Here is a 26,717-nt window from a genome sequence, read left to right on the forward strand (position 1 = left end):
CTATGGGTAAGTGTGAGATGTCATTTTGTATTGTTGGAGAAGTCCGTTTTCCAAGAATATATTTTATTATCACTTTTAATCAGTGTTACGTAACACATCACCACAAAAGCAAAAGAGCATTAGGCCACTATAATAAGGCAATTCTATAAATTTGTAGTAAAAACAAGACAATTCTACTGATCTGCAAGCTACATATATACGGATCACTCACTGTGTTCCCAGTACTTAGCAAGGGCCTGGCACACACAGGTAATCAACAAACATTTGCGGATTAACTGAATGAATGGTCATACTGGCTATGCTCTAACCTAACTCCATCTCTAAAACAGTAGTAGCATGCCTTTCTGAATCTGATTATCTTCCCCCTTTCACTGTTCAATTTAAAATTATCCATGATGACCACACAAAACAGAAGTGTTTAGACACTAAATAAAGCATATGGAAGAAAAATGTGGATAGAGGCATATATACAAACAGCTAAGGAGGATGCAGGAAATGGTATGGCTAATTAAACTTGGCTATGTTTGGGTTTTGTTTTTTTGGTATTATTTTTTGTTACTACTGTTTCGTTTTTTGTTTGCTTTGAGAGTATTTTTCAGCCTCTGAAAAGAATGATACAAAAATTCTGAGTGACTCAGAGGGTCACTTATATTTCATGTTGGTAGTAAATCAGGACCAGATTCTATTATTCCATTCCTTCCTTGAGTTACCTTTAAGGTCATTCTTACTAATAAGTTAAAGTTCCTTCTTTCAGCTTCAATGAACTAAAATGATCAAAGATTTTTTTTTTAAATGATCAAAGATTTAATTTGTGATTACTCAGTTCAGCATTTAAGCAAGGAAGATCTAATTTCTTTAAAGAAGCTAAAACTAGACAAACCAGCCTGAGAAACTTACTCCAATTCACTACAGCTCCGTTTCCTCAACTGACAAAAGGAGAAGGCAGTTTCTCATACCTGACTAATTACAATGATCACTTAGGGCAGTGGCTGGCTAGCACAAATTCTCAGGCCAGACACCACCCACTGGGGTAAGGGTAGGCCTGGGAAAGGAAAAGATTCCAGAACCCTAACACACTTCCCCTAAACAGCTACCCTTTTATTTACTGAGATTTACTTGAAATTTTTTCATTTTAAGGAAGACTTTCCTTATTTAGAGTCAAAGAGAGAAGTTTCTACATACTTTAATTTACTAGGGAGGGAGAGAGGCAAGGGACTGGGATGAGATTGTGGGGAAAAACTATTACGTTATCATACCACTGAAATACTAACAGAGATTTTTAAATTAAAGCAGTAAATGAATGTTGATGGAAGGAACTACTACCCTGAAATGAATATTCTAAAGCGATGACTTTTCTGCCTTGACCGAAGAGTTCAAATCTTAACACTTACATAAAACCATGAAGAAAATTAGAGAGATTAATACAGAGTAAACTAGTGAAATGTCTCCTATGAGTGTCAAGGTAGATTATTTAGTGGACCTAGATAGATTCTATTTAGTTATGATTCAGAAAAACTATGTATTAGTTTCCTGCCAAGATGCAATGTCAGGCTAAGAAAACATAGATTATAGTGTTTTCAGAAGGATACTGATTATTACCCAACATCTCACTGTCCCCTTCATCCATTTTCTCCCCTTTTCTTTGCCATATATAATATACTCTGTAAACAAAGCTCTTTCTCCAAAGGAGCATGTACTTTAAGAGTTCCAGCTAATCCAAAGTTCACCCTCTTGTCCTTCAGCAGAAGATGCTCAAACAAAAATGCTTGGTTATTCAGAGTGGGAGAGTGTCCGAAGAATTTTATCCTTGTTCTTAATGACTGCTTCACAGTGCCAGGGCATTAAATTTAGTTCACTGATGCTTCACTTACATTTTATTCAGAGCTTGGAAAAAGCAAGCTACAAAATAACAAAGCAAGAATCAGACTGAATGGGACATGAACCCTAAATAAGAGATGTGTACCTCAAGGGTCAGAGAGTGGTAAAGTGAAGGAAGTGTAGGAAGAGGTCAGGATGGCCAGCAAAGTAAACGAAAGGATACATCATCAGAATAACTCCATTTTTACTAACAATCGAAATGTTTTAACTGTGCTGTTTTAAACATGGTTCTTGATGTTTAGAAGTCCCTCAGATGTGTAGATAAACAAAGCAGCCTGAAAAATACTTATCTACTTTCACTCCCTCTCACATCCCCATTGAAAACTATATGGAAACATTCCCTGTCTGCTCCATCAATGAGGCAATTGCCCCTCCCCTCCAACTACAGAAGGAAGTTTACTCTGTAAGGAGGAGGGTGTCTAGATCCTTGCAGATACCAGGAGCTGAAAGTGAGGGTATTGCACAGAAAGACAAGGGGATTAAGTGAATGTATGATACTAGGTAGGCCCTCAGTCTTCCTCCGTCCCGCTCCAAAGCTCTGACAGCCAAGCCTTCACGCTTCAAGCAAGTAATTAAAAAAAACTTCTCTGGAGAAACTGCCTAATCCAAGAGACAAGAGATAAAGTTACTGACATAGAGGTTCTCCAACTAACTGACTCAGCCAGGTCACCCTACTGTGAGGTTCAGCTGACAAGTCCAAGTCTTTCTTTCAGGGCTTCTAACTGTGCCTTTAGTCCTCCGGGTTAAACATGAACAGATAACCTAGACTATCCAGACCTCTGAGATGTCTTTAATAGCCTTTAATATGAAACCAAAAGCCAAAGTAATACATGGGGAAGAGATGTCATAAGAAAATAATTCCTATCAGTGTTAATATTCTAAGCATGAAACAGGAACAAGAAGTTTTGTTTTGTTTTTTAATTCAGAGAACAAGAGAAATCTTACTTGGAAATATGATACATATATGAACTAGTTCCCAGAACAAAAGGAAGGAACTTCCAGATTGGAAGCCACATGTTCTTCCGATGGACAGAGATTAAAACAGAGTCCCACCATAACATATCAGCATGAAATTTCAGAGTGAAAAAACATCATACACAAGAAATCTTCATCCTTACCCAACCCTTCTCAGGGAGCTCTAAGGATGGAGAATAGCAACGCAAGAGAAATGTTAAGAGGAGGGAGATCTAAGAACCAGGCAATCCGTTACAGAACAAGAGCAAAGGGGATCCTAGAACGATAATGGCTGACCTCTGAAGACTGCTGAGCTTCAGAAGCTAACGGGCTGGGCCCCTCATCCAGATCAGCACAGAGCAGTGCAGAAGGCTCCAGCAGAGCTGTCTACACGATGAAACTGAAAGAGTAGGAAGGCACAAGAACATCTTGGTAGGAAATTTAGACGACTCATGGAAAGTTGAAGTTAGAAGCAGAAAACTTAACAAATGAGGAAAAACAAAACAATCAACTACAAGAAAACCAACAGGACTGAGAAAGAGACCTATGTCCCCTCTTTCTACTGGGAGACAAATGAGGATATTTGAAACTTAAAAAAAAAAAAAAAAAAAGTAAAGAAGTAGCAACACACACATCTTACTTAGAGATATAGGCAATAAAAATACCAAAGAATGATCTAAAAGAGTTGCAAGTGATTTCTCTAGGGAAAGAAAATGGAAGAAAAAAAGAGGAAAATGTCGTTCAACCTTACAGACCCTGCAGAACTGACTGCAGTGAAATACAGTGAACTAAGTACATATGTGTAACTTTATTAAAACTTAAAACCTTTAAAATTTGGGTTATTAATGAAATGTACACCAAATTTACTTTGCTTGTAAATTCTACTTATTAGTAACTGCAGCAACAGAAAGAACCAATTAATTTCTTTATGTATCAAAAAACACACAAGACTGAAACAAATTCAAGACACATGCGAGACAAGCAAGTATTTCTTGAGGCAAGGCATCAGCACAATCAAGCAGCAATAAGAAAAAAGAATTACAGAACACAATCACAGAAACTATGGTTTAAAACACGGCATTTTAATGATTTGCCTTATTATAGTGTCTAAGCATCTGCTTCCAATTAGTAATTACAATGTCAATATGCAGTATTCCTTATTTGACTTTCATTTAAGAAACAGTTAAAAAAAAAAGCTAGATTCAAGAAGTCACAGGAATTATAATTAGTGAAACTTCAATACAACTCGGTGAAACACACAACTTTAAAACTCTGTCCTCTCAGCACACAAGGGAACAGTGGAATGAAATTAGCCAAATCTTCCCTTTGCCACTAAGAAAACTAGAGGACATATTTTTGAAAACTAGGAATAATGCATTTTCAATGGATTTGTATAAGCAAGTGCTTTATATAAATGTGATTGTGCTTCAAAGCTGTATAACATCTCAGGTTATAACATGTAATATGCTAAAAGCTATGTGCTAAGTAAGGCAAATAAAAGCATTAAGTAATACCTTCTTACAGAGAGCTCGCAGCTTGAAAGCAGAAAAATGAAATGCAGTGTTCATAAAAGATTTAAGGAAAAAACTGTTACCTTTCCCCATTAACTCCAAGTTTATTTGTTTTAATCACTGTGACTTGTTTGATTTAGCTAACAGGCTTAATGGTCTTTATAGGTTTAAGAAAGGAAAACATTCCATTTTCCTGATGGTCTGCAAAATGGTAACGTTCTTCACAAAGTTTTCTCTACAATGAACACACTAATGATTCATGTACATATATTATTCAGGACTTAGGCACAAGAAAGGAGGACCAAGAGTCAAAATATGTACCTTTTTATTAAACGCCCAAATTTTGTCCCACTCCATGTTCACAACTGAACGTGAAGAGCCCTAGAAAATCAATGATAAAATGACTTAAAAAGGCAAAAGGTATTCATTAGACAATTTAAGCTAAGTATGTTAGGAAAAAAACCCCAAAATACTTCAAAGTTTACTATCTTTGGAATACAAAGCTTAGTAAGCACAAACTCATTGTGTTACCCTGAAGAGCCAGAGTCAAGAACCATATATTTCACTAGATAAAAATGCTACAGGTTGTTGCCTTTGTCCCACTTCCGCTTACCAGCACAGGACATTCTCAGTCTTCTACTATTATAAACATACTCCTAAAAAAAAAATCTGCCCTTGCATTATAAGGAACAAGGAATAGAATGAACAGAAATAATAGAGACTAAAGGGATATTAATGAGACTTGAAAACTCAAACAGAGAAGCTGGAAAGCAAAGTGTAGGTCACCTGAGCAGCAATAAACTGTTTCAGCCCTTCAACGGTCATTCCTCTTCTGAGCACACCACGAACCGTAGGAAACCTTGGGTCATCCCTGGGAAATAGGGAAATTTTTAAGTACCAAGAAGATCTTTTTAAATGTACAAACACAGGAAAAACAAAATACCTTAAAGAAAAAATTGTAGTCAGCTTTGGAAATATTTGAATAAGAGTTGTTTATATAATAAGTGGGTATAGATCATAGTATCAGCGAGCCCACAATTCATGGAAAAGGAAAACTGCTGACTAGTCAAATATGACGCAGTAAAATAAATGCACTACTAGAAAAAATAAAAGCACATTTCAAAAAGATACAAAGGAAACATCTTCAAATATGGAAAAGCTATGCATTAAAACATTCTGATTTGCTTTTTATTTAACAACTATTCAAGGCCCTCTATATTCTACATACGACCACAAGAATCAGATAAGAGATGGTATCGTGTATCCACGTATGAATAAACTGTACAAAGCCCTTTGGGCTGTAAAAGATAGTTATTTATACATTAGTTTTAACACTAATAACTGCAGAAATTTGCAAACTTTACTAAGTCTGCTATAGAATCCTTTGCCTAGAGCCCAAGATAAATTTGCCCTTTATCAAATTCAGCTCCACAATAAACCAGTATAAAATACATATTATTGAACAAATACTTAATATATCATGTGATGCTAATAGAAACTAATATATACATTCTTGTTAATTCAGATAAAAAATATTCTGTGATGCTAATAGAAACTAATATATACATTCTTGTTAATTCAGATAAAAAATATTCTTAGACTTATCCAGCATGGTACCTAATCCGAACAGATTTCATTTAGACTGGCAGATACATGGCTACAAGATGACTTTAATTTTTATAGTCCTCTTTCTTGTAGAAATCTCATTTAGGTTTTTAATAGCTACAAAGATTTGCAAACTTTTTCCTAGATGGTGAGTCCTCTGGGCAACCAACAGTTCCAAAAGGTGGGTCTTCACCACCAAGGCAGAGACCCTTTATGTCTTCACCTCAACTCAGGTGATTTTTGGCCTTCTTGGGACCCAGCTGAAAGGAAAAGCCTCAGAGCCTCAGAATAATATGAAGAATGGTAACCAGATATATAAAAGACCAAAGGCACAACACTTTTTTACAAAATGCTAAGATCTGCAGAGAATATGCCCTTGAGTGTTTTTCATTCCCATGCACCAGGATCCAAATGAGCACTCCGTGTTTGTAGCATTAAAATAAAGGGGAGGGGTAGGGGGACTCAGGGACCTGATGGGCTGGATGGAAAAAAGGTAAAGACCAGAAACCCTCAAGGCCCACTCATTCCACCTCCTCCCATTCACCCTCCCCATCCCTCAAAACAGTTTTAAAATCACTGATATACCATGTTGTTACGTCCTCTCAATTCTAGTTAACAGTAAACATACCATCCATCTACCAATCCTTCGTTGACAAACCATGTCAGTTTTCTTTTGGAGAGCACTGTGTTGTTGAGATTTAGTCGACTATATTCCCAAATATATGGTTTTCTTATGCCTAAGGCTTCAATTATCCAATAAAACTGTTCATCCCTGTCATGGTATTCTGTTGTTCTCAGAGCATGTGTAACACCTTCAATACTGTCAACTATGGGGCAGGCAAAATCATATGTCGGATAAACACTGGAAAAAAAAAGGATATATTAAAAACCAAAATGAAGCATTTTACCCTTTTCATCTTAGATTAAGCATTATAAGCAGCCATAGTAATTTGAAATAAATTCCTTAGGGCAGCCTGGGTGGCTGAGTGGTTTAGCGCCACCTTCAGCCCAGAGCATAATCGCATGATCCTGGAGACTCCAGGATCGAGTCCCACATTGGGCTCCCTGCATGGAGCCTGCTTCTGTCTCTGCCTCTCTCTCTCTCTGTATCTCATGAATAAATAAAATCGAAAGAAAGAAAGAGAAAGAGAGAGAAAGAGAGAGAGAGAGAGAGAGAGAGAAAGAAAGAAAGAAAGAAAGAAAGAAAGAAAGAAAGAAAGAAAGAAAGAAAGAAAAGAAAAGGGAAGAAAGGAAGAAAAGAAAGGAAGAAAAGAAAGGAAGGAAAGAAAAAAAGAAAGAAAGAAAGAAAGAAAGAAAGAAAGAAAGAAAGAAAGAAAGAAAGAAAAAGAAAGAAAGAAAGAAAGAAAGAGAAAGAAAGAAAGAAAGAAAAGAAAAAAGAAAGGAAGAAAAGAAAGAAAGAAAGGAAGAAAGAAAGAAAGAAAGAAAGAAAAGAAAGAAAGAAAGAAAGAAGAAAAGAAAGAAAAGAAAAGAAAGAAAGAAAGAAATTCCCTAGATATTAGGAATTTCTTAAAAATCAACAGGTTTGGGCAGCCCGGGTGGCTCAGTGGTTTAGCACCACTTTTAGCCCAGGGTGTGATCCTTGAGACCCAGGGTTAAGTCCCAAGTCAAGCTCTCAGCATGGAGCCTGCTTCTCCCTCTACCTTTGTCTCTGCCTCTCTCTCAGTGTCTCTCATGAATAAATAAGTAAAATCTTAAAAAAAAAAAAAAAACAATAGGTTTTATGACATATAATATTAATATTCAAAGCATATCAAGATATCATCAGTCTTTGAGGATAATAGTTAACCCACACAATATTCAAACAAAAAAGCAAATTTGCAATTTCATGGACAACTGGGTATTGGCACAGCAAATTCTACAATCATATTTCTGTAACGACCAATACATAGTACGGTAGGAGGCAATAAGCAATATATAGTTGACCTTTGAACACCACAAATTAGAACTGCATGGGTCCACTGATACATGGATTCTTATAAATACAGTACAGTACTACAAATGTGTTAAGATTTTTTTTTTTGTTATTATGATTTTTTAAATGACATTTTCTCTGGCTTATTTTGAGTAAAATATATAATATACATAACATACAAAATATGTGCTAACTTGGTGTTTATGTTATCAGTAAGGCTCCTGGTCAACAGGAGACTATTAAACTTTTGGGGATCAAAAGTTACATAGATTTTTCACTGCATAGGGGGAGTCAGCGTCCTGACTCCTTGCCTTGTTTAAGAGTCAACTGTACATCATAATTCAAGAGAATTTTTAGCTTTTCAATATCTTAATTAATCTCACACTTGAGTAAATGCCAAAGCTTAAATCTCCTGTAATTAAATGAATTTAAGAACAAAGCATTTCCTTCTCTGATAAATAGGAGAGGAAAAAACCATTAATTAAAATTCCATTTATGATGGAATAGTGTTAAAACAATTCATGATTAAAATAATGCACAAACACTTTGAATTTTAACAAACAAAATACTGCATCATGTCTTCTAATTTTTAGGATACTTCATTAAAATACTACTCTATTATGTTTGGCAATTATTTGATACTGAAAATGTGTAAAAATGGGTATCCAAAATCATTTTTCCAAATGTATTCAAAGTATTTACTTAATAAAATAAGGAAAAAGCTCTGTTACAAAGGGAAGACTCTAACATAGACAGCTGTAGCCATATATATATGGTGAATGTCTATATATGGACACACACAACTACATCCACAAGTTTAAAGAAAGTTACATTAGCTAAACAGGTTACTATTTACATTCCCTAATCTCTTCAAAAGTGTTGATTCAGCATTTATATGTAGTAGGCTTCTTCAAAGTATAAAAAATATATTCTACTTTACTTAATGAAAGTAAATTAACATGGGAGGGGAACTCGTTTAAAGAAAAAAATCATTAACTGAAAACCCACACAAAAAACTACTAATCAAAACTAGACAAAAGACATATGATACTTTCCTATGTTGTTTAAATTTCTGTATATTTTCAATTTACTTTTGTGAATCAGTTTATGCCCAAGAGAATCCAAATTCATCAGAGGAAGAAAAAGGTCTTCTCCTAAAGATACACACTACAGTAAACCTAATCAATACATAAAAAGCAACTTTAGGCAGACTGAAGGACTTTTATAAGATGAAAGGGATCTTAGAATTAAAATAGCATAATCTTAATCAACAGGTGAGTAAACAGGCCAAGAGATTAGGTTACATGCTGTACCAAGTTATTAATCTGTGGATGAATAAAGATCCAGGTCTCCTGACTATTCTGCATCTACTCTGTTTTACAGAGATCATCTCATCAAAGCAAAATCATAGTAGGCTACCGAGCATAATTAAAGAGACATACTCACTTGTATTTATTTCCAGTTCTTGGATGTGGCTGAATTTTACAGCGATAAAGTGTTGGATCTCTCATACATCCATTATTACTACTCATGTCAATTTTTGCTCTAAGACAACAGGACTGACCAAACTGGCTTCCTTTTTTCATTTCTTCCCACATTTGCAGATTCTTCTCAACAGCTATAAAATGATAATTATATTATAGTTTATCTAATGTATTACTAATCTAGTTGAATTCAAATTATATTAATAGTCTCATAATTTGATACCAATGTTCATATTCTACTTATATATTATAAGTACACCCCACTTGTTTAAAAGTACTATAATATAATAGTTCTAACATCTGGTACGAAGAATAAATGCATTATTTTTTTATGAGGAAGTCTCATAAAACATTTACGAAGTATATTCTATAAATATGTCTTCAGAAGTCAAATCAATACATTCCACTGATGAAGTACTGATTAAGGGCAAGAGAGAAAACCATGAGGCCTGAAGGTTTTTCTCATCCTGCATTTCTCATTTTCCCAAGACACAACTGGCCAGCCCTTGACCCCCTCAAATTTAACACTGCATTTGAGGCAGAAGCATTCTGTCCCTTTGCCACCTAATGCCCAGGGGACAAGCCAGACTGGCCTGATCCACAGGACATCAGCGCTACAGCGCACCACCAGGTAAAGAACCCAGCTTGGGCTATAAGCCTGACCCTGGGCTCCCTGAAAGCCCTGTCAGTCATTCTAGTGGAAAGCAGAAGACTCTTGGATCAAAAAACATGAGAGATCACAGAAAACAATGGCACAAGTTTAATCCCAGAAAAAAAGAATTCTATGTTCCAAGTAGCTATAGTTCTATTTGTGTGAGAATACTGAAAACCTGCCCCATGTGGTAGGAAAGAAATAACATAATGATTCTCCGTGGAAGCTCCTTAAGATATAATGGAAACTTTACCTGCCCTCAAAAAATCAAATGAGGTCTAAAAGTACAGTTGTTAACTATCTTTGAAAATGTAGGGAAACTTTAAAAAGAGAGATAAAGACTTCTGTAACTATCTGAATTTACTATACACTTCCCAAGATTTAAATACAGTATTGGGCAGCCTGGGCGGCTCAGCGGTTTAGCACCACCTTCAGCCCACGGCCTGATCCTGGAAACCCTGGATCAAGTACCATGTCAGGTTCCCTGCATGGAGCCTGCTTCTCCCTCTCCCTGTGTCTCTCATGAATAAATAAAATCATAAAAAACAAGATTTAAATACAGTATTGTGGAAATTATGGCACTGTAACTGTGGAATGAAAATAGCCCTCTTTAGTAGTTCAAGGGACAAGTAATGAATAAAAAAGATATGCTTTTTCATTAAGTAATACTTCTGAGATACAGAATAATATCAAGTTTAAATATTATATTCACATTTACCCACATGCTAAAAAGATTTGGGTCTAATAACATGATCATCAAACATTTTATAGAAAGACTAAGTTCTCTTTTGGAGAACTACAAAAAGTTGCAGAAGTAACCATTCAAATGGAATGAATACAATGCAAAAGATGGCACACACATTTTGCATGTGGTTGTGATGCCAACAATAACTATGTGAAAATGATAAAGAAAAAAGAAATCTGTGATGAATTAATACATGAGTTATACTCCCAAATGTCTCAAACCAGCATCTTTCATATAAGTCTTCTTCTACTAAAGACGCAGAATAGAAGCCCATCAATTAAAATACAAAACACTAAATGTGCCTTACAGTTTTTTCTATGCTTGGATTCTATCCTCTGTTCACGTTCTGCTTTCATCTGCTCAGCAGGAGTATCATCCACATAAGCCTTCCCTTCCTGAATTAGCTTCTCTGCATATTTCATTATAGTTTCAAAATGATCCGAGGTGTAAGTAAATTGATCTGGTTTGATATGCAACATTGCAACATCTTCCAAGATAACCTGCAAAAAGAATCCAAAATAACCATCAACTTATCTTTTGCATTTTCTTGTGTATTTGCAATCCTTGATACTGCATTTGGGTAAATGTAATAATACACCATCAGTCACACACACACACACACACACAAAAAAAAAAAAGCCTGAAAATGGTTGTGCAAGTTGTATATTAGATCAGACAAGGAAAAAAAAGATATTCATTATACTAGTCTCCAAATTTTCAGCTGAGAAAGCTGATCTCATGATGGAGCTTTTCATTTACTCTGGAAAACTGGTTATTATTGGTCATACTGACATTCATTTGCCCTCTCTTTGAATATATTGCAGTACTTCTGAATAAAGAGGATAAATGAGGCTAGGAAACTTCCCCAATTTTCCATTGCCTACTTAGTGCTTGTTTCATTCATATACTTACAATTATATGACAAAAAGGAAACCTACCTCTAATGACCAATTCATTTAAGAAATTGGTACTTACAGAAAAATATAGCACATTTTGGTAAATTATACAATTGAGGAAGAAAAAAACAAATTGAAGTTTTTTGGTATAGGAGCTCAATATTGCTTGATTTAGGTCTCAGACACAGAATATACAGATGAAGGAAATAAGCAGCTACGAGAACAAAATTTACTCTCATACCATGAAGGTATCAGGTCACCAACTAATTTTAATTAACTTTTCTGACAAAGGGTCATCACTACACCTTTAATTACCTTCTCAAAATCTTCCTTTTCTTTTTCAGGATTTGTGTCATCAAATCTCATGATCAGTTTCCCTTTAAAGTTAACCTGGTAGTGCTGGTTCAGAAGAGCAGCTTTTGCATGCCCAATGTGTAAGTAACTAAAACAAAAACATTTCACAAAGAAACTCATTAACATGTTTTAACTAAATACTTAAACTTAACCTTTTTGAGGAGATGAGAACTAAACAAAAATCCTTCTAGTTGGTACTCCAGTCATATTTTATTTTCTAATAAAAAAGTACTGCGATAGAAAATCTGACCCTCACAGGAAGAAAAAGACTACAACATTTATAAAATAATCACAAGAAACAATTTTATACGTAAAATCTCACAAAGGGACAAGTTATTTGTTAACATTACAACCTTGAGGAAAAAAAACTAAACAAAAACAAAACAATCTTAAGGAAAATCTTTTTTCTTATAGAGGAAATGACTAGTCATTTAGTTAGAGGAATATTGCTTCCAAAACGGCTTCCAGTGTTACTCAGGAGTGTATCTTCTTCACTAAGACTTGGTGCTACTGAAAACTGAGCACCCACCTCACGCAGGCCAGCGAGAGGCACCTCTGAGGTCACCACTGCCATATAAGGACTCCATGAAAGGGCACATGAGGATCAGGAGGCTGCACAAGAGCCACGTACTTCTCAAAACATCAGTTTTCTCAGATGCCAACATAAAAGGATTTTAACTAAAGGACATTCCAGTACCAATGCTCCATGAATCACAATCTATGAAAACACTATTCTGTTCCTATAAGCAGTTGGTAATTACAAGGAATAAAATATGTCACAGGAACTGTTGATAATATTCTGTATCAACATTCTCCTCTATCAGTGAAGTGTGTAAAAAACAGTATCCTATGCCACCATTGTTGAAAGTACCCTCTCCTAGGCAGCAAACACGGCATGAAACAAGGAAGTTTTAATAATCAGTTCTCACGAATTTTTACCAGTTTTCCCCTAATAATGACAGCCACGGTCCCACTGTGCTAGTCTCCTAGTTTCATGCCAACCTGATCTCAACTGTTGTCAACAGGGGAGGGGAAAATACAACTCCTTGTAAATCTTCACATCAATTTTTAAATCAATCCATGTTTTAAAATTCCTGCAGCATTCTAGACTGATGACTCAATGTTAACAAATGTTTCTATGCACAGGTTAACACAGACAAGTACAAAGTAATGCATTTAGGGTTATTCAAAACTTTCTGCATAAAATAAAAGGCTGTTACTGGTTTCCCAGACGAGATTCTAAAACAGAAAAAGGACATTAGGGAAAAACAAATGAACTCCAAAAAAAGTATGGAGTTTAGTAATAGTAATAATATATCAGTAATGGCTCACCACTTGTGACAAAGGTACCACACTAGTGTAAGATGTTAACAGATAACTGGGTTACAGATAACTGGGTGCAATGTGTGTGGGAACATTTTGGACTACATTATTTCTGTAAATTAAAACTATTCTAAAAACAAAATGTTTGCCAAAAATAAAATAAATGACTGTGAGTTCCAAGAAAGAAACAGTAATACTTTCTGCAGTCTTTTTTGAAAGTTATACCTGTATCATGCTATACCCATCATTATTAGAAAGAGGGGAAAAACCCAACAAACTAATAATCACTGACACTAATCACAAATAATCACTACCCATATTATATGACAGTTAGTGTGCTTGGCTTTATATAAAGGAATTAATTTAGGAGGGTGAGGAAATCAAACCATTATGCTAAAGATTTTATTTCTGAATCTGAAATGTATGTGGTTCTAACAATTCTATGAGGCCAAGAAAGCTAACAGGACTATAAAATATTCACCAGGTAACTAAAATAATCAGCTCAAGAGAAAACTTGTATCAGATTAGCCAAAGAAAAGATGTATGCTACTGTCAGTACAAATACCAAATTAGGTTTCTGCCACACATAACAGACATAGGCAGAATTTTAAGTCAAATGGACTCTAGAGCCAGATAACACAAGTTTGAGTTTGGCAAATTACCAAAATATTAATCAGTTTCTGAAATCATTTGTAAAATGCAGATATTAAAGTGCTTTCCTCACAGGGCTGTTAGAATTAAAACACTGTACAATGCTTGGTAATACCTGTACATAAGAGATGCTATATATGTCAGCTAAGAATAAGGAAAAAGACAAAAGTCAAGCCTTCTGCCCTTTCATGAAAGACACAGAAAAATAAAATGACTAAAAAGAAAAATTAAAAGAGGGAGCCTGGCTGGCTCAGTTGGTAGAGCATGCAACTCTTCATCTAAAGGGTGTAAATTTAAAGCCACATGCCGGGTGTAGAGATTACCTAAAAATAAAATCTTAAAAAAAAAAAAAAAAAAACTTTAAAAATTCTTTGTAGTATAAAGGGATACAATAAAAATCATGAATAGTAAAACAAAAAATAAAAATAAAAAAAATAAAAACACCTGAATACCAATTTATATTCTAAATCCCAAAACTATTTGGCCAAAAGCATGGTCTCTGAAATTGACATAATTACGGCAGAAAAATGTACTCTAGCACATTAGAAACTAGTTAGTTCCATCTATCCTTTACCTCACTGCCTAGAACAACAAACTTAAAAAAGTAGAGAGAAAATGTGGAATCCTAAAACTGATGTTCCTGTCAATGGCACTTAGGAAAAGTTTGTGGAGAACTATTAAACACAGTTAAAATGTTTTTTTCCTTATCTGCTACTCCCTATTGCCTACACATTCCACTCATCACAAATGGCTAAGAATTTAGCTAAAGAAAACAAAATCTAATATTAAAAACTTGCAGAGGGGATCCCTGGGTGGCTCGGCGGTTTAGCGCTGCCTTCAGCCCAGGGCATGATCCTGGAGACCCGGGATCGGGTCCTGCACTGGGCTCCCTGCATGGAGCCTACTTCTCCCTCTGCCTGTGTCTCTGCCTCTCTCTCTCTCTCTGTCTCTCATGAATGAATAAGTAAATAATATCTTAAAAAAAAAAAACTTGGGAAACAAAATCACCTCACTTACCAAATATGGCATAATACTTTCCTAATGGTTAAGTTCCTGAGGCTAATCACCTTAATAACAGCCATTTTATTGTATTACTATCACTATCACTGGAAGGGTGTTATTACAATCCTGTCCAGCATGTGCAGAGAAGCTGACGCATGTGTAAATGGGGACTCCCCTCAGCCTTGGGCAATGCTGGGCAAAGCCCCAGGCAGCCCCAGGCTGGTAGCTGCCAGCCAGAACAATCTATTTCTCTAAAGAACTATTCAAATGTTATTATTTTCTATTGGTGCCCAAAGTGAAAAGGGGCTAGGAAACCTGCTGATAATAGAAAGAACTGAAAAGGAATAGGCTTTTCAGGAGGCCCCTATCTTTATTCCAGAAAAGGAAAAATAAATAAGTAAAAAATAATTCTATCATAACTTCTGCTTAAAGGACTGCTCCAGGTACAAATACAAATCCTTATTAAATGAGAGCCTAAAAATCTCAAAATGTAAACAATACTTAAGGCTATTTATGGGTATTTTTCTATTTAAAGTTCTCTCTGGGATAAAACAACATTATCTAATTAATAAGCTAAAACTACAAATTTAATACATTAACATTAATTGTCAATAATAGAGTATTAAGATGTTTAGAATTTTGATTCCCATCATCAAAATTTTATTTTCTTCTATATTAGCAATCTAGAAACATTAAAAGTATTGAACTATCTCTACGCTTTTCCACTAAATATTATTCCACTGTAATTACAAGTTACATTTTCTTACCCACTAGCCTCTGGAGGAAATCTGACAGTAACCTTTCCCATCTCAGCACCTGGAAGCTCAACAAATTTCCCAACATCTTGTTTTTTCTCAGGTGTCTGAAAAGCAGAACAGAAACAACAAATACAGTTCTATCATTAAATGTTTAAGAATACATTCATTCAACAAATACTCAGTAGCCACTATGTGTGAGGGACGGTTATGAGACAAATGATGACTAGAACACTGTCCTTGCACTTGAGGACCCAAAACCTTGGGAAAGATGTAAATAAAACCAAATACTGCTAATAGAAATATACATATATATTTATAGAGTGCTGTTAAAGCAGTCAGTTGAAGTTAACCAACAGCCTCTAAAGTCATCAGGGAAAGCTTAAAAGGAGGTCAGAATCAAGTTGGACTTTAAAAAAATGTGTGGAAATATATCCAATGCAGAATGTGTAAGAGTCTTAATTCTAAGAAAAGGAACAACAGCACAAGTAAAACACAAAGACAGTATGATTGCTCATGAAAAGTTAGAAATGCACGTGGAATGGGTGGGCAAGGAAGCTGAAACTGTTGCCAAGGCCCAAAATATGAAGCCCCTTAAAAACGTGCTTTTAGGTTTTAGGCAGTGAGGAAATCCCACGAGTAACGAGACCATTTATTTGCATTTTCTAAAACGATACCCAGGACAATGCAGAGGCTGAACTAGAAGAGAAAGACTTTGGATGAGATTGTGGTATTAAATCAAGCAGGGGGTAATGAGGCTTCAATAAAAACCAGTAGTAACTGAGACAGAAAACATTATCGATAGGTATGAAAAGAAGAAAACTTGGTGACTGATTACATGGTAAAAATGGTGAAAGGTGAGTGACGATTTTTAGCCAAAACCACTGACTGGACTCTGGTGTCTTTGTCCAAGCAGGCAGTAGTTTTCAAATTTTACTGCATTGGAAAACCTTTCAAAAACTTTACTGTATGTGTGAAACAGATCATAATAGATAAACTCTGGCTGGGGAAGAGAACCTTTTGTACTGGACTCTATATCACATTCTCGTAGAGAATCAACAAAAAGGCTCTGCAGAAGCCCAAGACTCAAAGGTCAAAAATGAACAAACAGTAGAGTGGGAAAAAAAATTCGTCATATAGCTATAAATAATGAGATTTTAGTTACCTTGAGTTTGGATTTCCTAAGAGACATACATTGGATGATCATGATATTTTAGACATACAATTACAAAGATTAAAGCTTTATGAAGTTAAACACTTAAAGGAAGCCAAGACTTAACAGATTCTGAAGTTCTTTCCAAAAAGATTCCTTTTCACGTAGGAAAAAAATTAACTACGAATAGGAATAATTTTCTATTCTGCTCTACGGTCTCAAACAGACTAAGATATCAGCATTAAAAAAGCTTACCACTTTAGCTTTGGTCGCTGAAACGTTCCACTTGGTACCTACAGACTGGAAGGCCTGCTGGGCTTCGAGAAAGCCAAACCAGCGTTTTATGTGCACTGGAGCTTTGTTCTGTTTCAACTGTTCCTGCCATGCAGCATTTCCTAATAGCAAATATAATTTTAAAACCATTCAATAAATCCACAACTTTATAAGCAAAGTTCTAGCTGTAGTTAATTTAAGTAAATGAGATGGCCTAAAGTTGTGCTTCTATAGGTGTGCCTGGCTGGCTCAGTCCATAGAGCATATGACTCTCAATCCCAGGGTCTTCAGTCCAAGCCCCATGTTGGGCGTGGAGCCCAGTTTAAAAGAAAAAAAAAAAAAAAAAAGAGATGTGCTTCTATAATGAAAAAATTACAATCTAGGTATACATTTAAATGTTTTCTAATACTTTAATATGCTTTACAGGACAAAAGTAAGTTAAAAATATTTCTGCAGTTCAACTCACTGAAGTGAATATTATATCCTGCCCTCACCACCACCACACCCCCACTATAAGGCCAATGCCATATCTCACAATGAAGGAAAGGCTTTAAGTAGGTCAACTAGAAAAAAAAATAGAAATCAAGATCAAGATGCAGCTCATTTCTTCAGAAGTAATATCAAAAGCAGGCACTGAAGGAAAATTTAATTCTTTAATATCACAAAGTTACATCCTTAAGATATTATCTTCCTTTCATGAATATTTAAGTCAAAAAATTTTTAAAAAGACAAAAATGTCAAACCTATACATGAAAACATCTAATCAGAAAAGACCTTCATTTTATGTTGGTTATTATTAACAATGTAATTAAGTTTGGAGAAGTTTTAGCCACAAAAATAGTATACACAACATTAAAAAAAACAAACCATAAAATGCAGATTTAAAGAATGATAAAATCTGGCATTTTTGCTTTTTTTTTTTTTTAAAGAAAATTAACAAAATTCAAGTCCTGTTTATATCTCTCATCAATCCTATAATCTCATCCTGTTGCCAACAAGTCATAGAAAAAAGAATTTGTGGGATCCCTGGGTGGCTCAGCGGTTTAGCGCCTGCCTTTTACCCAGGGCATGATCCTGGAGTCCCGGGATCGGGTCCCGCACCAGGCTCCCTGCATGGAGCCTGCTTCTCCCTCTGCCTCTCTATGTCTATCATGAATAAATAAATAAAATCTAAAAAAAAAAAAAAAAAAAAAAGAATTCGTGACCTCCAAGAGGAAACACTCCACACCACTCCTCAAACATACAGACACCCCTATCAAGTAATCAGAGACAACAATGCCTGGAATAAAGGAATGGCTGAGACAGGAGAGGTGCTGATATAAATGGGATGAGGGCTTTTTTAAGCAGGACCAAGGTCAGCTTTACAAGCAGAAGGGAGCTGGGTTAGTGAGAGAGAGATGACCTCTTGTGACAGCAAAGGATTGGGAATTCCTGTACCTGGACAGGAATAAAACAGCCAAGGCAGTCATCCGTTTCCAAGGAAGTCCTAAATGACTCTCTTTCTACATACACAACCCACCCCCCCACTCTCTCTCACACACACACAGATATATACATATGTATATATGTAGAAATATGCATACATATTCAGCAAAATATCAAGTAATAAAAAGAGAGCATTCTTCAGAAAGAATAACTGATACCTTTTAGGGTGGCCCAAACACATAAATCTGCTAAGCTCAAGGAATTTCCAACTAAGTATGTTCTCAGAGATAGGCAATGATTGAGCTCGTTGATTGCAGAAGTAAACAAATTACATGAAGACAATTTTGTAGCACTAAACTCCAACCAGTGATCAATCTGTGGACATAATAGAAAAGAAATGCACACCTCAAGGTTTAGATTTAAGCAAATGACCTCAGAACCATGCCTACCTTACCTCAAATTATAGAATTTGCCATTATATGCATTTAATTTACCTGAGATCTAAATTGGCATTTTAAAAAACAAATTTCATTGCTCTAGTCCTGTGGGTTTTTTTGTTTTCTGCAGAGATACAGAGGGGCACTTCAGGTAAGAAAAAGAAAAAAGATTTGAGAACTAGCATCAGGAAGGAATAACCCACTTAATCAAAACAAATAGGTGATTCCTAGCCAAACAGATTCATCCACCTGCAAAATTTAAAAGTAAATACCTAGGAAACTATTCCTTATATATTTAATTTTATAAAAATAAAATTCAGGAGAATTGGAGCTGAATACAAACAAATAACTAGAAACAGACTACTGGAAGTTAATCTACCGCTGCTGTAATTAGAGTATATACCTAGAAAGGAAAAGGAGATCCAACTATGAGTGTGACCCTGGGTAAACCTCTTAACTTGTCTAGGCCTGCTGCCTCATCTGTAAAGTTAAGGGAGTTGCAGAAGATGATCTATACAGTCACATCCAGCTTTGAAACTCCAGGAATCTAGGAAGAAGACAGCACTCACTGACACAACCAGACAGCTTGTATGGGATTAAAAGTTCAAACTTAGAGGGGGGGGAAAAAGTTCAAACTTAGGAGCTATGAGGTTTGATTTTTTCCTCTGAAAATTAAAAAAAAGAGGAGACTTTCTTAGCTAGGTCTATCACTAAACTCCATTAATATCCTTACACAGAATAATAGCACATAAGCCAACAATAAAATAAAATTCCCAGAAGAACAGAAACATAAATCAAAGCAAAACAAACCTAAGGAAAAATTCATTCCTTACCTCAGTATGTTCCAGAAGGTTCGAGCCATAGAGCCCAGTTGTAGTTGCAACTCGAGCCAAGTAGCGAAGTATGGAATTTATGTCTGTGAATACCACATTCCTAGAACACAAGCATGAGAGAAAATATTACCATAGCTCTAGCAAATCAGTAGGAGTTATGAGACTTACAAAGAACCATAAAAATATAAACCTTATGTTTACTATATATTTACTACTACAGTTAAAAAAAGTCTAATTTATTCTTTACTGTTTCTATCAAATTCCAATCTGTTCTGAATGTTCAGCTAAATTCAACAATTCAGTTCAGAGTGAACTATCTATAAAGCTTTGTCCTTCTATTTATTCAATGGTGAAAATATGAAAATATAACTGGGGTAGCAAAATAAATCAAAGGAGAGAAGTCAAGGATATACACTCATAAAGAGGCTGGTTGCATCAACTTCCAGGTAAAGAGGACAGATCAAATCCCATCAAAATTGTTCTGTAAAAAATTATTTGTTTTTAAAGATTTTATTTATTTACTCATGAGACAGAGACAGAGACAGAGAGAGAGAGAGAGAGAGAGAGAGGCAGAGACACAGGCAGAGGGAGAAGCAGGCTCCATGCAGGAAGCCCGATGCAGGACTCGATCCTGGGCCTCCAGGATCACGCCCTGGGTGAAGGCAGCACTAAACCGCTGAGCCACCCAGGCTACCCCCAAAATAATTTTTTTAAAACACACACCCATAAGGAAAAAGAGACTAAGGAGAAGAAACAGTAACAATACAGCTTAAGAAGCTAGACAGCAGATGGATTCAACAGGTCTGAAGAAACTGGATTTTAAGTGGGCAGTGGACAAAGCTGAAAACCAACCAACCTGAATTTTAGAATCCATGGAAGACTTATGAATCAATGGACGTGAGAGTGAACTGGGGCTAAAACAAGGAGGGGTGGTGGAAAGTCTAAGGAGTGGGAAACAGAATCCATCAAACCCTATTCTGCTTTGCTCAACTGCTCCCCTTACTCAATCCTGGCAAAAACTGAAGCTTTATTTTCTAAAGAGTAAAACAAAGGGTCTCTCAACTGGGGGAAATCTGGCATAGCTGTGAGCTGGGTTATGCAGGTAACTGGGAGAATGAATGTGTGTCGATACATACCAGATGCTGAGATCCCTAGCCTTCTTCCCACCCTCAGCTCTCAAAATGTTCTGGCATCAATTCTTTACCTTCCAAACAGGAGACTGAAAGTCTTCACTGAATAATCTGATTGGTCTAAGAAGAAATAACTAAGGATATAACATCAGAAGTTCCCTCTGATGCTCAGTCCATCCCAAAGTATGCTCAAAGCTAACACATCTTTGTCAGATGTAAGGTCAGAACTTGTAAACAGCTTTAAATTCCTGTCAAAATCTGAGGAGATCATCAGGAGTTATCAAATATTTGAAGGAAGCTTTTAACTTGAAAGTTAGTAACCAAAATAAACACATGGAAAATACAACTTGGACAAATTAAGGGAAAGAAAATTTAAAAAGTAAATAAATAAATTTCCTTTAAACAATGAAAAATATATTGCAGTCATAAAACAAGAACAGGATACTGTAAAAGCAGTACTCAAAAAATTAAAAAAAAAAACACTCTTAAATACTAAAAATATAATAGCAGAGATAGAAAACTCAGTAAAAAAAACAGGATGATAAAGTGAAGAGCTCTCCAGAAAATAAAGAAAAAATAGATGGATAATGAAGGTGATACTTAATCCCAACATCCATTTAAAGGTCAGAAAAAGGAAGAAAAAACCATCAAAGAAAAAATTTTTTAATTTTTCCAAAAAAGAAGGTTCTCCAAATTTTCACATTCAAAGGGGACCAAGTACCCAGTGGAACAGATTAAACATAGACCCACATAGGGCATGTGGCTGGCTCAGTCAATAGAACAGGTGACTCTTGATCTCGGGGTTGTGAGTTCAAACTCCACACCAGATGTAGAGATTACTTAAAAATAAAATCTTAACAACAACAAAATAGACCCATACCAGAGCATATTACTGTGAAATTTCAGAATACTGAATCACAAGAAAATATTCCTACAAACTACTGAAGTAACATAAAAAACATCAGGAATCAGAGAGGTTTTAGAAGAGAACAAAGCAAACAAACAATTATTCCATGGAAAAGTAAAAGTTGTATACGCAAACTAATCATGGTACGTGGCTCAGCAGTGAATAAAACTTGAGGAGTCATTACAGTGTAAACACTGAACAGCAATTGAACCAAAATTATGATACAACTACAGTGGGAGGAAGAAGATAGGGAGTAGAAGAGTGTGTCTGAGTATGTGTTTTTGTGGATCTTGCCCCTTTCTCAATGTAAGTCTTTTTGTCAGTTTATTATTGATCTTTTAAACACATTTCAAATCTGTATCCTGCTCGAGAATACCCTTGAAAACTTCTTTTAATTTGGTTCAGATTTTACCACATGGTAAAGTATTCTTAAAAGAATCTGAAACCAGGTTGTGCCTATTTCTGTTTCATTAAACTAAAATTAAGATTAATAATATCTCCCATTCCAGTTCTTTTTATTCTTCTCAGTGGGTTCCAGAAAAAAAGACGTTTAATCTTCCATACATCAAAAACATACGATATATGCTCATTGTAGAATGCTGCAAAAACAGAGAAGTAAAAAGAAAAAAAAAAACTTTCTGTACATCTCTAGTTCCTTTTAGATTATAAGTGGGATCAGATAGGTTGCTGACAAATACAAGTGTCTGGATATGCTTCTTTTAAAAATGAGGGAAAAAAGCATACTTCTTTCTACAATCTACCAACTAGCATATCAAACAGAGAACACTGATTCTGAATATTTAAAAAATGGTGTTCAGTACTGAAAACAGATATAAAAGTACTTACTCAGACACATGAAGAATATTCTCTTTCCCTTCTTCAACAGAAATGCTGATGTTGTCTTTCACATGTTCTACAGCCAGCAAAGCTCCTAAAAGTAATGAGATGAAAAGATTTTTATTAACAATGTAGTACTTAAAACTTGAATCATAAAAAAAAAAAAAAACTTGAATCATAAAGCAGTAAGAATGACTCAACAAACCATTATTAAGTCCTGCAAGAAGTAAACTTTTTCCCCAGTAGTCTATAAACAGAAAGGATAACCTTCTAGTCTTGGAGAAATAATATATCAGAAACTATTCACTAGCATAGTCCAGCTAATTTTGAGTATGTTCAGCTTCCACTTAAGGGTCTTGAAATAAATCTTTTCCTCCCACAGGAGATAAGAAATGAGAATAATGCCTTGTTTAAAAACTATTGTTTATAGCATCTGAGTGATTACCAGGCATCATGCTAAATTGTTTTACAACCTTATTATAATTCTTAATCTTTGTAGTGATCTTAAGAGGTAGACATCTTTATCTCTGTTTTACAGAAGAGGAAATTGAAGCTTGTAAAGATTAAATAATGAACCCAAAATCATTGACTAAATATTGTGGCACTGAGGAATTGAATGCAAGCCTAAGGCAGTCCAGAAGTCAAACTCTAAAACACTTTATAATCTGCTTCTCAACACTTACTAAATACCCTATATCGATTCATTAATCCTTTACCCTTTAAATTTGGTTAACACAGACCACCAGCACCCAGATACTGATTTCTAAATATCCAGCTCCACTGGAAACAGGGCTGTGGCAGGGAAAGTACAAGACAGACCTAGAAAATTTTGTGCCAGAAAGCAAATACTCAAACAGATATGCCAGAATGACTCAGAGGCCAACCTGGAGGGGCTCCCACTGGCAAACAGTAGCAATGTAACTGCTAATGTAAATGATACTAGTTGTAGTGTATCCTTACAATGAAATTCTACTGGCAAATAAAAAGTATGAAGTGGTGTTACAGGCAACAAGATAGATGAATCCCAAAACATTAACCTAGATACAAAAGAATATACATGATATGATTCAATGTATGTGAAATTCTAGAAAAAAACAAAACAATAGTGACAGAAAGCAGATCAGTGGCTATCAGGGACCAGAGATAGGGAAAGGGAACTGACTGCAAAGGGGCATAAGGGAACTTTCCAAAATGAGAAATATTCTCTGTCATTATTGCAGTGGTTATTGTACATATTTGCCAATTTTAAATTAGTGAAGTTTAGTAAATGCATGTTATAACTCAACAAGACTAATTTTTTAAAATAAAATTTTAACATTAAAAGGATAAAAGTAAATAACACACACCATAACCGGAGTATATTTTGTTATGAATTTTTTTAATGGTAAAGAAAAATATGTTCTGACAGAAAAATGCCAACTAATACATGTAGAAGGAACAGCAGAATCGGAAGGTCATCTTTTGGCATCTTCTTAATAATAATCAAGTTACGCAGGAAGCATCAATGGATGCTGAAACCAGTAAAGGAAGGTTTGAGTGGAATGTGGATATGGTCCCAAAGCATCTCTCCACAAAATGCCTGGTAAATGCAAAGGTAAAACTTTGCAGTGTGTAAAGCTGGCTGACACCATCTTAAGTAATCAAGGTTAGATCATCAGTAACAGGAAAAATCAAATTCATGCATCAGTTAATGGATTGCAATGAAGAATAATGAACCACTTTATTACTCTTGCCAAAGATGCGTAGCTGAATATAACCATAAGAAAACATCAAACGATCTGATCAGAACATTCAAGTAAGTGGTCTTTAGTCTTCAGAGAGGTCAAAGCTATGAAAGCCAAGTAAAGATTGAAGAAACATTACAGAATGGAAGAAACGGGAGAGACATGACAACTAGGTGCAAAGCCATGATTCTGGATTTTGATCCCTGTACTAAGGAGAGTGTTGCTGGAACAATTAGTTTTGGGATATGAATAGGGTCTGTGCATTAAATGGAAGAATGGTATCAATGTGTACTTCCTGATTTTGATGGTCCTGTCAAGTCACATAAAGAGTTTCCTTGCTTGAGAGCTGTTAACATTAGCAGATTCCTGATGTTGAAGCATCATTATCTGCAGTATGCTATCCAGTGGTACAGAAGGAAACATGTACTTTGTTCTATCCTTGCACCTTTTAAATTTGAAATTATTTTAAGATTAAAAAAAAACTTCACATGCTGAATGCATGTAAAACAGGGAAATTCCAGTAATGCAATCTCTTTCTCTAAAGGTTTCCTCTAATTGTATTGATTTAAACGTGTATATTTTAATCAAACAATGGGATGAATTAAAAAAGGAGAGGAGAAACAAACATACATATATTCTAAAACTGGTCTACAGCTCAAAATGACAATAAATTTCTTTATAATCCTCCTCCAGAACAGTCAGAATGGGACCCCGAGTTCTATTAATGCACTAAGGAAATGGGGGATTTTCTAAGTAACATTAGTAAAAACTACAGCTACGGAATATCTAAAATGTGTCAGGAATTTTGACTACAGTCTCATTTACTTCTGGCAACCAACCCTAGGTAGAAAAAAACCCTATTCCTCCTTTCTTAGTCAAGGGAATGGTGGGAGAAGCCAAACACGGAACCTGCCATGGCTCGGCAACCAGGAATGGACCCAGGCCTCCAGGAACCAAATGTTTTCGCTTTTAACCACGAGACCACATTGCCTAGTGCTTTCCAGCCCAAAGAGCAAGCCCATTTCTTTTGAGTTTATTGATGTGTGTGAGGTTAGCCCATAATTACTGCAGCCAGTATGCTAAAACCTTACCATCTCTAAAGTATTTAAAATGGCTATTAAATTGTGGGTTTTATTCCAAAAGACTCAGAACACCACAGAAGTTGACAATGTAACGAGTAATTTTGTCAAGCCTATATGACCAATTGCATCTAAAGATCTGCCCTGGGCAGCCCGGGTGGCTCAGCGATTTAGCTCCTGCCTTCCGCCCAGGGCGCGATCCTGGAGATCTGGAAAGAGTCCCACGTCGGGCTCCCGGTGCATGGAGCCTGCTTCTCCCTCTGCCTGTGTCTCTGCCTCTTTCTCCCTGTCTCTCATGAATAAATAAATAAAATCTTTAAAAATAATAATAATATCGGGCTCCCTACATGGAGCCTGCTTCTCCCTCTGTCTCTGCCTCTCTCTGTGTCTCTCATGAGTAAATAAGAATTAGAAAAAAATAATAATAAATAATAATAATAAAAATAACAATAATAAGTAAAGATCTGCCCTTCTCCCACATTAAAAAAAAAAAAAAAGTACTTGTGGGGGCGCCTGGCTGGCTTAGTTGGTAGAGCAGGTGACTCCTGATGTTGGCCGTTGACTTGCAGCCCCATGTCTGGTGCAGAGCTTACTTAAAAATAAAATTCCAGAAAAACAAATTTTTTTTTAAAGTACTCGTGAGTCTATACTATGCATACACATTAACAGACAGGAGACCAACAAACTACTTATATTCTTTTCCCAAAGTAAAAAAAAAAAAAAAAAAAAAGGGCAGGAATTCTAAGCTGTCTATGTCCAGCAACCTCGGCCACACGGGAAAAAAAATCAGATCTAAGTAGAATGTAACGTGTGATGAGGAAGGTGACAGACCCGACGTGTGCTCAGGCGCGGCGCGCGTCGTAAGGGTGTGTAGCAGGGCTACCCCACGGGCCGCAGTGTACCCGAGCGTCCCAGCGACTACTCTGCCACCACTAATTAAAAAATAAACGCAACCTCAGCTCAGCTCCTACGGCCGTCTGCCCTGTTCCCCTGGAGCGCCGCGAATCCTAAAGTCAGTCAAGCGGATGGAAGATCTTTTCTGAGAAGAGGCAGCTTAAGGAAAGGTGGGGGGGGAGGGCGTAATGCTCACAGAGGAGGCGAGAAGACGACGGGGTTTTAAGTTCCGAACGGTGTTTCCACGAGCCGCTCTAGGTGTGCAGGGCAAGCCATCTCCAA

The 26,717-nt window shown here is 35.9% G+C and overlaps 1 protein-coding gene across 2 annotated transcripts in view; it reads right to left on the reverse strand.

The window, feature by feature from the left end:
• Positions 1-26,717, reverse strand: part of EPRS1 (glutamyl-prolyl-tRNA synthetase 1) — a 62,784-nt gene that overhangs the window by 35,537 nt on the left and 530 nt on the right. Inside the window, exons 2-13 of one of the 2 annotated variants that reach the window (XM_025991305.2) lie at positions 22,748-22,832; positions 19,865-19,964; positions 18,813-18,969; positions 17,152-17,291; positions 15,756-15,850; positions 11,974-12,100; positions 11,070-11,262; positions 9,328-9,499; positions 6,577-6,810; positions 5,130-5,214; positions 4,665-4,724; positions 4,347-4,367 (exon numbers count right to left, since the gene is read on the reverse strand). In XM_025991305.2, coding sequence (XP_025847090.2) covers positions 4,347-4,367; positions 4,665-4,724; positions 5,130-5,214; positions 6,577-6,810; positions 9,328-9,499; positions 11,070-11,262; positions 11,974-12,100; positions 15,756-15,850; positions 17,152-17,291; positions 18,813-18,969; positions 19,865-19,964; positions 22,748-22,832 — 1,469 coding nt within the window. The remainder of the gene's footprint in view (positions 1-4,346; positions 4,368-4,664; positions 4,725-5,129; positions 5,215-6,576; positions 6,811-9,327; positions 9,500-11,069; positions 11,263-11,973; positions 12,101-15,755; positions 15,851-17,151; positions 17,292-18,812; positions 18,970-19,864; positions 19,965-22,747; positions 22,833-26,717) is intronic. The other variant, XM_025991306.2, reaches the window with a different exon arrangement.

The sequence above is a fragment of the Vulpes vulpes genome, chromosome 5, assembly GCF_048418805.1.
Source record: "Vulpes vulpes isolate BD-2025 chromosome 5, VulVul3, whole genome shotgun sequence".
NCBI classification, from domain to species: Eukaryota; Metazoa; Chordata; class Mammalia; order Carnivora; family Canidae; genus Vulpes; species Vulpes vulpes.